General features: G+C 43.8%; 1 protein-coding gene across 3 annotated transcripts; it reads right to left on the bottom strand.

Moving 5' to 3' along the window:
- Positions 1–831: 831 nt before the first annotated feature.
- On the bottom strand, positions 832–13,605 carry LOC308158400 (solute carrier family 22 member 2-like). 3 transcript variants are annotated; one of them, XM_080531987.1, is made up of 12 exons: positions 13,482–13,605; positions 12,218–12,814; positions 11,719–11,822; positions 10,644–10,798; positions 7,081–7,249; positions 4,769–4,883; positions 4,494–4,594; positions 3,548–3,762; positions 2,879–2,987; positions 1,631–1,743; positions 1,333–1,432; positions 832–1,142 (listed from the first exon to the last, which is right to left on the bottom strand). In XM_080531987.1, exons 2-12 carry the CDS (start codon positions 12,629–12,631, stop codon positions 1,055–1,057), a joined length of 1,683 nt encoding a protein of 560 aa, XP_080388113.1. In that variant the 5' UTR covers positions 12,632–12,814; positions 13,482–13,605; the 3' UTR covers positions 832–1,054. The 3 variants fall into 3 exon arrangements, 2 of the variants coding, with proteins under 2 accessions (XP_080388113.1, XP_080388114.1); XM_080531988.1 differs by having other exon boundaries at positions 12,218–12,772; positions 13,482–13,540; XR_013937459.1 differs by lacking the exons at positions 832–1,142; positions 1,333–1,432; positions 1,631–1,743; positions 13,482–13,605 and adding an exon at positions 2,506–2,529 and having other exon boundaries at positions 2,584–2,987; positions 12,218–12,891.
- Between the last annotated feature and the right edge of the window lie 324 nt (positions 13,606–13,929).

The following is a 13,929-nucleotide window of genomic DNA, read 5'->3' as shown; positions in this document are numbered from 1 at the left end:
CTGGCCTTTGTCACCACTTGCCTCGATTATTGTAATGCACTTCACGCGGGGATTGACCAGTCCCTGCCCAGCCGCCTACAACTCGTCCAAAACGCGGCTGCGCGCCTCCTTACGAGGACTAAGAAGTACGAGCACATCAGCCCAGTTCTGTCCTCGCTCCACTGGCTGCCTGTGCGTTTCCGCATCGATTTTAAATTATCCTTGGCTGTTTTTAAAGCACTCAATGGAATGGCCCCTCTCTACCTCTCTGAGCTTCTGCACTGCCACACCCCCTCCAGATCCCTTAGATCAGCAGATCAGCTACTGCTGGTGGGGCCTAGAACCAGGCTTAAAACCAGGGAGACAGAGCTTTTGCGGCTGCTGCACCCAAGCTCTGGAACAGCCTCCCCCTCCACGTATGGCCGCTCAGACCCTGGAGGTTTTTAAATCCCTCCTAAAAACCCACCTGTTCTTCCTGGCCTTCCCCCCCACTTAGCCATCGTTAGGTCCCTGGCTTTTATTGTTTTTAGTCCTTGTTTTTATCTTCTCTCCTTTTAATTGTTATCATATCTTGTATTGTGTTGCATTTTATTTAGTATTCCTGCACTTAACCTGTTTTACATCTGTGCTCCTTATTTGCTCCCCGCCTGTGAAGCACTTTGGTTCAGCTGCTGCTGCATGTAAATGTGCTATATAAATAAAGTTGACTTGACTTGACTACATGACCCTCCAAATTTATTTTCAGATGCACACTCAAAACCGAGTGTTATGAGAAATCTCCCAGAATGCCTTGCGGATCATCAATGAGCAACAAAAGAAACCCACAAATGTAATTATTTTCTTTGTTATTAAAAACTTAGTTTAATGTCGTTTTAATGTATTCTAGACCTTTTCTTTATAACAAGCTTATGTCCCTAACAACAGTGCAGGAAACAGGAAAAATTGGATTGGGCCTAAGAGCTAAGGAAATGGGATTGGGCCTAAGAACTAAGGAAATGGGACTGGGCCTAAAAGCTAAGGAAATGGGATTGGGTCTAAGAGCTAAGGAAATGGGACTGGGCCTAAAAGCTCAGGATCAGACTGTGCATGGTTCTTTGTTGGCCGTCAGGTCGGTAGGCAGGAGGTTGGACAGCTGATGACTCATAGCGGTCTCCTCTTTGTTTCTGACACATGGGGAGACAAGACAAACACTATGAATCAATGTCCTGTATTATCAATATAATCATTATATATATATACAGTACCAGTCAAAAGTTTGGACACACTTCCCCATTCAATTGGTACTATTTATATATTTAACATTTTTTTACGATAATCTCCCTTGACCGTGTTGAGGAGTTGAGGAGATCTCACCTGTTTGGGAACTCAATGTCATCGATGGTCTCAGGGAGGGGCACGCCTTGGGTCTCAGGCAGCAGCAGGACCAAACCTCCGGCTAACATCGCAATGGCACCTGTGTGGCACAGCGCACAGTTAGCCGTGGAAATGACCTTGTGTTTATGTGTCAAACTGTAGGAAACCCCCCCCAAAAACCTTGAGTGACAGAAATCATGAAGACAGAAACAGCACACATTTTTTTGTCTACATAGGCATTAATCCAGCGATTATAAGAATGTTATTGCACTGTTATTACACGTTAATAATAACCCACCAAAGACGATGAGAGGCAGCTCCAGCCAAACGTCAGCCAGCCTGTAGAGCATAAACGGGGACACGATGCCTCCGATGTCACACAGACTTGAGCACACTGACACGCCCAGGTTCCTGCCAGAGAGAGAGAGAGAGAGGGAGGGGGGGGTCACCTGGCTGGCTGGTTCCTTCCAGAGAGAGAGAGAGGGGGGGGGGGGGTCAACTGCTTGGCTGGTTCCTGCCAGAGAGAGAGGGGAGAGGGTCAACTGGCTGGCTGGTTCCTTCCTTCTAGAGAGAGAGAGGGGGGGGGGGGGGGTCAACTGGTTCCTGGTGGGGTATAACTCTTACCTGAGGAAGGTGGGTATAATTCTTACCTGAGGAAGGTGGGTATAACTCTTACCTGAGGAAGGTGGGTATAACTCTTACCTGAGGAAGGTGGGGTATAACTCTTACCTGAGGAATGTGGGTGTCACGCCCTCTACCTCGAGGTAGCGGACAGTGCCTCTCTCTCTCTCTCTCTCTCTCTCTCTCTCTCTCTCTCTCTCTCTCTCTCTCTCTCTCTCTCTCTCTCTCTCTCTCTCTCCTCTCCCTCTTTCCCCCTAATCAGCAGGAGTGTTGTCAGGTCAGAGTCAGGCTCAGCTGCTCTACATCTCAACTCATTAGTCCTCCATAAAGACCCGGTCCAGCCTTCACTACTCTGCCAGATCGTAGCTTCTGCTTACCCATAAAGTCACGCTTCTAGCTCCCTTTCCTGTTTACTGTCCCGCCAGTACCTGCCTCCTACTTACCCTTGTTTGCCTTTGCCTCCAGAACCCCGACCTGACTCCTGCCCTCCTGCCCTGCCTGCCCTCCTCCTGCCCTACCAGTCCTCCTACCTGCCCTGCCTGCCTGCCCCCCTACCTGCCCTACCAGTCCTCCTACCTGCCCTCCTGCCTGCCCTGCCTACTTGCCCTCCTGCCCTACCAGTCCTCCTACCTGCCCTCCTGCCTGCCGACTACTCCTACTGCCTAACCCCTGCTTGCCGACTACACCCCCTGCCTAGACCCCTGCCTGCCTGCCGACTACTTCTCCTGCCTGACCCCCCCGCTTGCCTATCGACCATCCTCTGCTACTCCCTTAAATAAATACACCCCATTGGGCTTCTTGACTTTACAAATGTCTCTGTGTCTGCGCTTGGGTTCTCTGTCTGATCATAACAGTGGGGTATAACTCTTACCTGAGGAAGGTGGGGTATAACTCTTACCTGAGGTAGGTGGGGTATAACTCTTACCTGACAAAGGTGGGGTATAACTCTGTGTTGATGAAGATCACCATGATGAACGCCATGGTGATGCCCAGCCGGCCGATACAGGCCACCACCGTCTTGAACCAGAACATGCCTGAACACAACGCCACGAGAATTAAACATCTAAATGTTAAACATGTAAATGTTAAATATGTAAATGGTAAACATGTAAATGTTAAATAAGTAAATGGTAAACATGTAAATGTTAAATAAGTAAATGTTGATGTAAATGTTAAATATGTAAATGTTAAAGGCGTAAATGTTAAAGATTGTAAATGTTAAAGATTGTAAATGTTAAAGATGTAAATGTTTAACATGTAAATGTTAATTATGTAAATGGTAAGATATAAATGGTAAGATGTAAATGTTAATTATGTAAATGGTAAGATGTAAATGTTAAATATGTAAATGTTAAAGATGTAAATGTTAAATATGTAAGGGTAAATTGAGAGAAAGAGTCTCTTTGCTACAGTAAACTGCATGTTCAATAAGGCACATAAGTGCCATATCAACATCAGGAGAGGCGGGTGGAGGCAGGAATCAGAGGTCGGGTTCATCATAATGCAGGGAACGGAATAAGAAATGCTATCATAGTGTTGTCTTTGAGCCCGTCCTCTGATTTCTACCTCCGCCAGCCTCCCTGTGGACCCTTACGATCTGGGATGAAGGCCGTTATCACGCAGGCCACTCCAGCCACCATGTTGGACGTGGCGAAGGGCAGGCGGCGGCCGATGCGCTCGATGGTGAAGAGGACGAAGAAGACAGCAGGGAATTCCACCAGGCAGGAGATCATGAAGTCCACGTACACGTCTCCTCCTGCTATACCAACCCGCATGATCAGACCCTGGTAGACCACAGCACTGGTGAACCTGGAGGTGGTAACACACACACACACACACACACACACACACACACACACCACCGTGAGGAGGTGGTAAACAGAACACTGGTGAACAGCACAGGCGACTGGTTTCCAGCTTTGGTTGGACATTGAAGTTCTGTTCTGTTCTTCCGTCATCATAGAATGAATAAGGTACAGGTCCAGTATGTAGCATTCTAGCTTCCCGAAGGCCTCCTCTAATGGTTGTAATGACTATATTTAATCTGTAGTGATCAGGGAATGAGATCTCTTGAAATAAATATTTCATGTTGTTTTGTCCTACCCGACACTCGGTTTGTATACAAACATTATGTTACTTCCAGGGGTGTTCTAGGGGAGGGGCCAGAGGTGTTCTAAGGGAGGGGCCAGGGGTGTTCTAGGGGAGTGGACTCACAAATGTTCTCTTCGAATCATGCTTTCAAGCAGAAACACAACAGCTAACGTCCGACACTGCAAGTCCTTTTCGAGGGGGGAAGATTATATTATTTTGAGGATGTTGTTGTTTGGAAGCTTATCCTGCTTATCCTGCTCCTTAAAGGAAGTCAAGGTGGCCCTGTCATAAATATCAACCTGGTAATGAAAGGTCAGATCCTGAGTAGTAATTTAGCATGCTTTTTAGATGATGCTGTTGTGAAGGGCTCACCAGTTGAACATGAGGATGAAGGTGTGAAGGGCTCACCAGGTGAACATGAGGATGAAGGTGTGTTGTGAAGGGCTCACCAGTTGAACATGAGGATAAAGGTGTGTTTCCTCATCTTAGGAGTTCTGACCAGGTCCACGAATGACGCTGTCACTGTCTCAGTGTTGTCGTCACACAGAGTCTGCAAGATGCAATAAACATTAATTAATCATAAATAAGAATCAGAATCAGAAACAGAATAAATAATCAGAATCACTCAATAACTCAGTCAGTCAAATACAGTAGTCTGTGAACCTCACAACTTACCTCAATGTTCTTGGAGAGGGCTAGGGTCAGGGTTAGGGGTATCTCCTACCTCGATATTCTTGGAGAGGGTTCTCTTGTTCTCCTTAGCGATGGCCTCTGTGATCTTTACAGCTCTGCTGGCCTTGTTCTGCGAGAGCAGCCATCTTGGAGACTCTGGGATAAACCTGAAACAGACATTTGAGAATCAACCATTGGCGGTTCTACACTGGGGCACGGGGGGTAGCTGCCCCCCCCCCCCCCCACGAAAATGGCTTGCCCCCCCAGTTTCTTTTCTTTTCAAAAAACGTTGATGATATTTCTCAGATGGTTTCCCTAACCAAACAGTTAAAATAATTTGCACAGTCAAATGCACCCCCCTTAGTGAACGTTAAAGGGTACAACAGCTAATTTACGTATGTCAACCATGTCTCTATTCCATGGATCACCCACCAAAGCTTCCCATCCGGCCCATGGAATATTTATGTTTTTAAAATATTAATGAATTCAGAAAATATGAGGAGGGAAATACCGTTTAGAACATATGGGGTGCGTTTGTAAATTCGTCGGAGCGCACACTGGATTCAACGTCATCATGGAACCAAGTAATTTGATTGGACTAGACACATCGTCAAATTAGAACTGCAGGACAGTTGGATTAATGCTTACGGAAATGCATGTCTCAAGTAGCCTATTATCTCAGCGGTTAGTCGAGTGAAAGAAAAACAACATACAGATGATAATTCACACAATATAATACCACGAAAGCGTACGGCACGAAACAATAACATTCATTTGGGTAGCATCATACTCAGATTCAGGCAGAAGGGCAGGGTCCGGCCAGGGGCACACCTTGTCACAGACTGCCAATGCGTCATATGAACATAATTCAGCATGGTTATAGCTGTTTCTTTTTCTATTTTACTATTCTATTTTACTTCTGCTGTCTGCGTCTCCCTGGGTATTCCCTTACGCGTGAGGAAAACATGTCTGCTAAACGGGTCATTTTTTTTAATAGGGTGCCTTTTCCGTCCCCAGTACAAATCATGTTGTATTTTGTCTAAATTTGGACAAATACTAATTCCATTAGTTTGTTCATGTATAGTAAATTGTTGTTTATTATGAATACAATGATATGGGCTTCTAAGTTGATATGGGCCTCTCTAACCTCCAGGCTACCGCCACCCCTGTATGTGTACTGTATACTGTATATGACACGTTCTAAAGCTTTGGTCCTCATATTGACAACCAATCAAAATGACTTTTCTTTTGAAACACGGAACTATGTTTTCAACAACACAAACTCACTAGTCAAGCCAAAATACTGCAACACAATGGATTCGGTGAGTAACCCCCACTGCTACCTAGTTAAGTTGCTTGCAGTAGCAAGCAGCACTTATTACGTGTGCTTGCAGGATGCAAGGCACACTTAATGTTCTTGTACATACCGGTATATATTTATTTATTTATTTATTATTATAGCAAAATGTGCCCCGGCTTCTTGTCCCAGTTTTGGCACTAGGTAGAGCTGGAAGGTGTCAAAACGTGCGGCTCGTTCCAAATCGCATTGCTTGTACGGGAATTATACAGTTTACATACGGTTTACCCACAATGCCCCGTTTAGCGGACAAAAAATATATTAGACAATGAATGGGCCAATATTCAAAACGCCACAGCTCGGCCTCTGGGTGACATAAAGACACGCGGATTTCGTCGGGGGGGGCAGGGTGGTGACCCACATACACACACACATACACACACTCACACACACACACACACACACACACACACACACAGATACACACACACACACACACACACACACAGACACAGACTTTTTGTGAAGAAAAATCGCCATAAGAAATGAATGGCGGAACTTTGAGAATAGAGTGACAACAAAACGTTTTTGAACATTTTGTACACATTTTGCAAACTGCTCCCACGGCTACAATTGTATGTCTATATTCACAAAAAAAAAAATGTAAACGTAGAGCAACTCATGTGTCCCTCAGATCAAGAGCAACAGGAAGGGTAAGAAACAGGGAGACAGAGAGGGAGACACACACACACACACCAACCCCACAACTTCGCCTCTGGGGGAGCTAGAGGAACGCGGTCTTTGCCGGGGGATGCAGGGAAGTTAGCTAGCGCTAGTTAGCTAGTGCTAGTTAGCTCAGCCCCTGAGTGAGCTAGAGAAACGGCCCCTGGGTGAGCTAGAGAAACTGTGTTAGTTGACAAGCGATGTGTCATTGATTTTCAACAACACAGAAATATATTAACGTTTTTCGAAAGAAAAGTCTGATCATTACATCGGATCCCGATATGAGGACCAAAGCCTTAGAATGTGTCATGTATGTGTATCCATGCTGCAGTTCCTGTTCTCACCAGTAGTAGGCCAGGAAGAGGATGTAGGGGGCGGTGATGACAACCTGCAGCCAGCGCCAGTTGGTGATGTAGTAGGCGAGGGGAGTCAGGAAGAGGTAGCCCACGGTGAAGAACATCTGGTACAGGATCCCCACCGTCCGTCTGTACTCCATGCCTACTATCTCTGTCACTGAGGAGAGAGGAAGGGCGCAGGCTGTACAGGACTACACAGGAGAGGTCAGAGGAAGTGTGGTTCAAACAGGCAGACGTCACACACCATCGATACATGTGACACGGTCTGGTAAAAAGGGCAGCGTGTCGGCAATCATCAAGTCGCGCAAATGAGCATATTATGAAAGTTGAAGTATGAATAACAAACCTCAGTTTTAAATACTTATAATTTGTGAATTGGATTCACTGTCTTGTCTGTCATAGGCTACTGGTAGGTGATACATGGCTTGTAAAAGTCAAAGTCAATGTCAAATTTATTTATATAGCACATGTTCATATAAGCAAATGTACACAGTGCTTTACAGATGAAGGAAAGATAAATAAAAACATGATTCAGATAAATAAAAACATAGTTCAGATAAATAAAAACATGATTCAGATAAATAAAAACATGATACAGATAAATAAAAACATGATACAGATAAATAAAAACATGATACAGATAAATAAAAACATGATTCAGATAAATAAAAACATGCTTCAGATAAATAAAAACATGATTCAGATAAATAAAAACATGATTCAGATAAATAAAAACATAGTTCAGATAAATAAAAACATGATTCAGATAAATAAAAACATAGTTCAGATAAATAAAAACATAGTTCAGATAAATAAAAACATAGGTCAGATAAATAAAAACATAGTTCAGATAAATAAAAACATAGTTCAGATAAATAAAAACATGATACAGATAAATAAAAGCATGATACAGATAAATAAAAACATGATACAGATAAATAAAAGCATGATACAGATAAATAAAAACATGATACAGATAAATAAAAACATTACATTAAATTAAATGGTACATAAAACAAGAAGAACAAAGCAAGACAGATAATATATAAAAAGGAGAATTAAAAGTTTAAGAGAAAATAGTGAAAAGATTTAATTATGACACACAGCTGTATAAGTACAGCTAGACCTACATGATAAAAGTGTGATTAAATAGGTATGTCTTAAGATCTCACTTAAAGGTTCCCTTAGGCCATTCTTAGGCTCCAGAGGCTGGGGGGGGGGGGGGGCTACTGTACCATACCGTGTGAGCCCGGTTTGTTTTGCTTTCTCCACTGCCAACAACAGCCTTTATAGCACAAGTCATGCATTGAATGTACCCTCAAGTGCAGCTGAACAGTATTAATATATGTACCCGAAGTACCCGTACTGCTTTTAGCTACCCTTCCTGACTAGGAGCGAAAGGTACTATCCATGCAAGGCTGTGTGTGACGTGTGACACTGCAGACCGTTGATTGGTCAATGGAAATTGTCACAACATTGTCATCCCATGTTCATAGAGTTCACCGCTAACCGCCATTTTAAAATACCACAACAGATTTCGCTCTTGGAAAATGTAATTTACTTTTTCTGTAATTACTTGATTTGAAAAATTATGATAACCATCTTATTATCTTAGTTTAATGTAATTTCAATGCATCATAAAACTTTTATTTACAACAAGCATAACAAATAACATCATCCCCCTTCTAAAACTGCCATCCCCCCTTTCCATACCTTATGTCATTTTATCAATGAACGTGGTATTACTGCTATTTCAACTTGTTTTGCCGTATCGTTTTTGGAGTCATGTGGTCGGCGATTGGGTGCGTTTTTCGATAAAGATGACGCAGACACCCAGAGATGTATTGTAGTTTACTTAATACTGTTCAGCTGCACTTGAGGGTACATTCAATGCATGACTTGTGCTATAAAGGCTAAATACAATTATGAAAGCGGCAAATAACAGGCACGTAACATCCATTATGCTGTATAAATAAAGACTACCAGCAACACACCGGAGCACTCATATCTGCGCGTTTGTCACAGGGTGCCAGTCGGTTCAGTTGTTCCTCTGCAACAAACACAGAGATTGTATGAGCGCCCAGGCGTCAGTCCGATGGAAGCGTCAAGCACAGCCTTTCCGTAGAAATACATTGCTCCCTGTCTAACGTTATATACAGTATCTAACGTTACATGTTTTAAGGCTGATCTGTGCATGATAGTGCTGCATTTTGACATAATTCTGCTGGATAGCAGCACTTATTAAAGTGAAGTTCTCTTATGACACTTAACTCCTCCTACTGTCCCGGCTCGCTCCAGGTCTGTTGTGTATAATGGAGAAGCGTTTCTGAAAGTACGGTACGGGTAGGATACAAATGCGTGCTGTACCGTGCCATACCGGTCTGGTCAATGGAAAAGCTCCATTGGTCCTGGCTCTAGGGACCGTTAAAAGTTCAGTGCCAGAGGACCTCAGGGACCTACTTGGTAGCATGTACCTTACTAGCATGTCTGACATGTATTCAGGTGCGTGACTATGGAGTGATTAAAACTAATACAAATAATCTTAAAATCTATTCTAAAACTGACAGGTAGCCAGTGTAGTGATTTTAAAATTGGTGTGAAGTGTGCCCTCCTTCTGGTCTTAGTGAGGACTCGTGCTGCAGCACCTGGCATTTGGCGTTCAGTGTCAGTGTATTTAAGTGCCTAGATAGTCTCTCCCTTTCAGCTTTTTCACCAATGATCAACACATCAGTCCTTCTCCTGGTTTAACTGAAGGAAGTTCAGTGATGCATCCATGCATGAATACCAGCAATACATTCTACCAAGTGGTCAACTGAACTGTAGTCATCGGTTGCCACAGAAATATAGAGCTGGGTGTCATCTGTGTAGCTATGGTAGCTAATATTGTGCCTCCTAATGACATCACGTTCAAAAGCAAGGTGTGTGATCATCTAATTAGTGTGATCATCTAATTATGTGTAGTTATGTGTTTGTGACATGTTTATGTTCTATCAGTGTGTTGTGATGTGCTAAACATGCAGTTAGATGTTTGTAGGGAAGTTCCGTTTTAGCGTTAAGGCCAATGCACACGGCGTGCGATTTTGTCACACCGCCGAATTCGATTCCATTGTTTTGAATGAGACAATGCACACGGCGTGCGATGCGATATTGTCGCACGACAATATTCGATTCTCAATTCACATTCATTCATTCATTGGTGTGAATTGAGAATCGAATGTTGTCGTGCGACAAAATTGCACGCTGTGTGCATTGGCCTTTAGCCTACTAGCAGCTGTTTCGCAGCTGTGTTTTGATTCAAGCGCGTTTCTCCGCTAACTGGTTCGGGGTGGACCAACATTCAAATAAGCATCTCTTCTTCAGCTATTTTCAGATTTCAATGGATGACCAGCTTACAATTTGCTCTTTCATAATCTGGAGAAAACTCCTGACTTTTTAACCAGGCCCTGTCACATTATCAAGCACTGTACAGCGCTATACAATGTATATCACATTGTAGGTTAATATTCAACTTATGTGAAATGGGTGAAAAAGCAAAAAGTAGTTTTTCATACTCAGGACGTATCCAGTCATCCAGCCTGCTTTGACAGCAATGCCAAAGATGACTCTGAAGACAAGCATGGAGACATAGTCTGGAGACACTGCTACTAGTATCCCAGCTACAGCGTTCAACATGTTCGACAAGAAGAAACTCAGTCTTCGGCCAATCCTAAATAGAGAGAGAAAATAGTGTAAAATCAAAATACACATAACTCAAAAAATACACATACGTAACTGTCCTAGCCATCTGTTTATTTCATAGGTCATTTTGTGACAAACTACACAAATATGTCTACTTCCAGATATTACATGTGATCATCACTAAACATTATTTAGACTTTTCTCAATCAAAAACAACAGTTTCAACTGTTTCAACTGTTGTTACAGAAGGTGTTGCACAGTACGCCACTGCAGGCCTCTGGCCACTGGCCTGAACTAGATTACTTTTCCTGCTACGACTGGTGGATTGATGATTCACTTACTTAGTCAAATGTATTGATAGTCGCTTTGGAATAAGGCGTCTGCTAAATGCCCAAAATAAATAAAAAAAATATGTACAGTACGTGACCGAGTTGAGATGGTAAACTCACTCCTCAAGTTCAAATACCCCCCACCCTCCGGCCCCCGGCCCCGCCGCCCCTCTCCCACCACCCATGCCATCTAATTGCTAGCGTCTTGGTGGACCAGCTGGAATAACATCGAGAATTTAAAGAGACAACGGTCACTTGTGTTGACGATACGAGAGGTTGCAAGTTCGCGACTCAGACTGCGAGGACTGTTTAACAGCTGGACTGGGGTCTGTTGTTTGGTGCTGTGACCCGGGGGTGCACAGTTACGCTCAGCTCAACAGCTGGGCTTGCTGTGGTGTCATGAGCAAGAGGGGTGAGTGTGTAACGGAGTTGAGATGGTTCAAATACCCCCACCCAAGCCGTCGAATTGCTAGATTATCGGTGGCGCAGCTGGGATAATATTGCATATTTGTAGAGACGGTCACATATCGAGGTCGCGGGTTCGAGACTTGTGTGTAACAACTTGGAATGCAAAAACTGTTGACAACAACCTGATGTCTGTGTCACATCCTAACCTTACCTGTCAGCCAGGTAACCAATAGCGATGCTGCCAATCAGGAAACCCGCATTGAAAGACGCCTGGAACATTTCCACTACCCAAGCATTTCCACATACCAGGTCAAACTGAAACCAGCAATGACATCATCATTCACTGACATTCTGTATCTCTCCAAACACCAATGATAATAGGGAACCTAACTTTCCTCATTGCGAACAATAAAATATCTATCAATTTATGGCTATAAGAAGGTTTTCACTATTAGAAACCTCCCTCAAATACTGAATCCAATACAAAAAGCCTATTGATTATCTTTAGATCCAAAGCATTTTGTGATATAATTTGATAATTTGAATAAGCTTACGATTCATACATACAATCCTTCTGAGTTGTTCTGACATGATATACAGTATGTAGTTTATTATTATGTTACATTACTTATAGCTTTAAACACAAACACTGTTCTTTATTAAATTACGTATCACAACTCCAACCTAAGTGATGGGATGTTTCTCCTCACCTCCGTGACGAAGGACTGTCTGCCCTCGTAGTCGTACTCCCAGCCCTCCTTGCAGGCGGTCGTGGGAGTCCTGCCATCCGTGAAGGTGAAGTTCACCTGGCTGTTGTCACAGGTGAGGCCTGTGGCGTTCCAGTCCAGGTTGTAGCGCTTGCAGGTGCTGCGGACCATGCCTGTGGAGGTGTTGACCAGAGGGGCCGTCAGGCTGCGCGCGTCCAGCCTGCTCCAGCCGCAGACGTCCCTGGTCCGGCTGACCGCCGCATCGCGGCACCAGTGGTCCGGGGTGAAGCCCTGGAAGACGATGCCGGCGTAGGCGCCAGCGAAGGGCAACGACACGACGCACAACAGAGCAAAGATACGCTTCTGACACCGGCCGAACGTCCCAGCTTCCTCCAGGATGTCGTCGAAGGAGGTCATGGTTCTGGAGCCCGGTGTCTGAGGTACTGTTGCCTGCGTGGGGCAGCTGTGAGGTCCAGCTCAAAGGCTTCAACAGCACAGAACTGCAGGGGGGTCCCTCTCTCGAAGGCTTCAACAGCACAGAACTGCAGGGGGGTCCCTCTCTTGAAGGCTTCAACAGCACAGAACTGCAGCACGGTCCATCTAAAGGGCTTAAACAGAACAGAACTGCAGCAGGGTCCGTCTAAAGGGCTTAAAAATAATAGAACTGCAGGGGGAGTCCGTCTAAAGGCTGATCTAAAGTCCAGTAGAGTGTTTTCTACCTTTGTCCTGTCTGGGTAGGGACTGACTAACACATTGAGGCACCAAAGGAGCTGGCATGGGAGTTACTGTTTAATAGAGCTCTCTCTAACGGTCACCTCTCAGCCTGGATGAGAGCCAAAGCAAATAGCAAACTCTCTCTACAAGTGTTCCAGGAATTATTGACAACATCATGAATGCGGCATTTTGTATGGCGAGTCAATACTTTATCAAATGATTTACTTTCTTTGAAATCAAAAAAGATGATGGAAAGAGTCACACCCTGTTAATCTGTTGAGATAAAAGTGTTTAATATTTTCAGCAGCCTCACATTATGATACTGACATATACGACTACAGATTCAGTAGAAATGTCTTCTCTGTCTTTCTCCACTTTTCAGGGGATCATCCCCTTTAATCCTGTTGTGGAGTGAAACTGCATGAGCAGTTTAACATAAACAGATCATGATTAATCTAATTGAATTGTTCCCTAAAAGCCTGAATACATGTTACGTAAAAGACAAATAGAGGGGTACAAACTACAAGCCCTAAATAGCACCAGTTCTACTCACCTCAAATGTGAAATGTCGGGCAGATACTGAAGGAAACTCCTCACTTCACTCTCTTCACATGACCAGCCCTTCAGCTGTACTGGTTTCTTCTCTGGTTGGAGTTTCAGCACTTCTAACATGTGAGTACAGATCAAGCAGGAAATCATGTCTCTGATTGTGAAATGTATCAGACAGAGACAATACTTTCTCCACAGTTGTTTGCATGGCTAGAGAGATGCTTGCAGGCACAGATTCAGAAACAATGTCTTCTCTGTCTTTCTCCACTCTTCCGGAGGGCGTCCTCTCTGACCATGTGGTACATCTGCACAAATACTACATTTAATAGATGATGGTGTCTAAAAATTAATACTGATTTTAAAAGATATATACTGATAACAATCTCATTGTTAGAGGTTTCCATATAATGGATGCATCTCAATATTATACTACTTTAATCAGACCTTATAGG

The sequence above is a fragment of the Nansenia antarctica genome (genome assembly GCF_963989245.1).
Source record: "Nansenia antarctica genome assembly, chromosome: 1".
In the NCBI taxonomy this organism is placed as follows: domain Eukaryota; kingdom Metazoa; phylum Chordata; class Actinopteri; order Argentiniformes; family Microstomatidae; genus Nansenia; species Nansenia antarctica.
This window is presented reverse-complemented; position numbering and strand designations above follow the sequence as displayed.